Raw genomic sequence first — 1,849 nt, 5'->3', positions numbered from 1 at the left:
TCCACGATTGGTCAGATTTTCGATACGCGCGATCCGCGATACGCGCGATCCGCGATACGCGCGATACGCTCCGTGGGACTGCACCCTAAGGGTGGAGTCCCATGAGGTGTATTTATCGCGTATCGCATAACCGTGTAACCAATCAGAAGCGATCTGCTGTTATAGTTTCGCGTTTTACTGATTATTGATTGGTTATGCGCTTACGCGATACGCGGCAAACATGCCTGATGGGACTTCACCCTAAGTCAGAAAATTGACCAATCATAGTCGATTATTCTTTTCATATTCGACTGTGATTGGTTAATTTTCTACGACTTAAGGACTCTACGACCGCTACGATTTCTATTATAGACCCCGCATAAGGAAAAAAATAAGCTAAGCTAATCCGGTTCGGAATACACCCACAATAGACGTCCTTTTTTTATCCTGTATATTAAAGACACCTATCGTATAGGTCGCGGACTAAGCGCACGGTGTAAACGTAGCCGTGTAGTACTGAATGCACCCATTGCTTATCGCGCGAATCGCGTTTGTTCTAGGCGTCGCCACGTGTGTGGTGGATACGAAGTTTCTCGTGCGTTTCCGATCTAAAAGAATATTCTGTATTTTTGGATAAACAAATAACAAATGTGTTTTAACCTACGAAGGAAAGTAGGATAGAGATTAATTACTGTCTCTGGACTGGATTATCTCTAAAATCGTGTTTGTTTACCAAAGACACTTATTGATATCTATAGGTGAGGATCTGATTGTAAGACAAAAATGAGCATGTACGATGATTGGGACGTGGAGCAGCATAAAGTGGAATACGAGTCTGACGAGCACTGGGAGTTACGGCGTAAATTCCTGATGACCCACAAACACAAATTTCCCGAAGATATGCTCGTTTGTTTGGCCCAAGTGTTCGTCAATGTCGAACTATTAGGATGCAGGTAATATCTGACAGATCCGTGTTATTCTTGCCTTTACACATTAGGATATTTTCCCTAATGTCAGCGGATGACAGAATAGTGACATAGTATTACAGTGTCAATTTGTAGATGAAATGTGTGTTGCTTAGCTTTTTTATTTCACCACCAAATTAAAATAAAAAGAAAAGGTCTCATATATCTATATCTGAATATATCTGAATACATTCTTAAAATTCCTTAACTATATCTGAATACACTTTTAAAATCCCTCGGAGTATTACTTTTAGAAAAATAAATGGTAATGAAATGTAAAAATTTGTTCATAAAATAATATAAAACGGCGACGCAATCGAATGTAGCATTTTAACTGTATACATTTGTATCGACTTGTAACACAGTTGGAAAGCACAGAATCACTGTGTTATACGATGTCGCCTATGTATATTGCTGAAAATTACCTCATGAGGTTGATCTTTGTGGTTAAACTTATTTCCTGCCTAATATACGAACTGCACAATGCATAGGCGCGTTATGGAAAAATATAAAAGAAACATTAAATAATTAATTAAATAGTTGTTAATTTGAAAAAGTATAAAAATGGGCGATTCTTAAACTTTGTTGATTGTATGACGTTAGTCTCACTTTATGTATATCACATTTCTTATGTACCACGCTCGATATCTAAGTATTGTTTCTTTTACCTGACAGATGGCGTGCGCGCTCTTCCTTTTGCTTTAGTAAGCTTTCTTTTCTATGTGTACTACTAATAAAAACGCCATTGAACAACACACACGTTTATAACAGTGTTACGTCCGCTCAACAATAAATTCACCAGAATCTTAACTAGATATTTTCTTTTCAACCGAGCACACCGATTGGTGCCCCAAGAGCGACGTAACGCCGCTTCCACACAAAACGACCTCGGGTCGTCGCGCGGA

The 1,849-nt window shown here is 38.8% G+C and overlaps 1 protein-coding gene across 3 annotated transcripts in view; it reads left to right on the top strand.

Moving 5' to 3' along the window:
- Positions 1–1,849, top strand: part of LOC108725194 (NF-kappa-B-repressing factor) — a 10,232-nt gene that overhangs the window by 3,919 nt on the left and 4,464 nt on the right. Inside the window, exon 2 of one of the 3 annotated variants that reach the window (XM_018452056.1) lies at positions 738–932. In XM_018452056.1, coding sequence (XP_018307558.1) covers positions 763–932 — 170 coding nt within the window. In that variant the 5' untranslated portion in view covers positions 738–762. Of the gene's footprint in view, positions 1–623; positions 933–1,849 lie in introns of those variants that run through there. The other 2 variants (XM_018452058.1, XM_018452057.1) reach the window with 2 other exon arrangements.

This window comes from Mycetomoellerius zeteki, unplaced genomic scaffold, assembly GCF_001594055.1.
Source record: "Mycetomoellerius zeteki isolate Tzet28-1 unplaced genomic scaffold, Tzet1.0 scaffold328, whole genome shotgun sequence".
In the NCBI taxonomy this organism is placed as follows: Eukaryota; Metazoa; Arthropoda; class Insecta; order Hymenoptera; family Formicidae; genus Mycetomoellerius; species Mycetomoellerius zeteki.
Note: the sequence above shows the minus strand (reverse complement) of the source record. Positions and strands in the feature narration are given on the sequence as shown.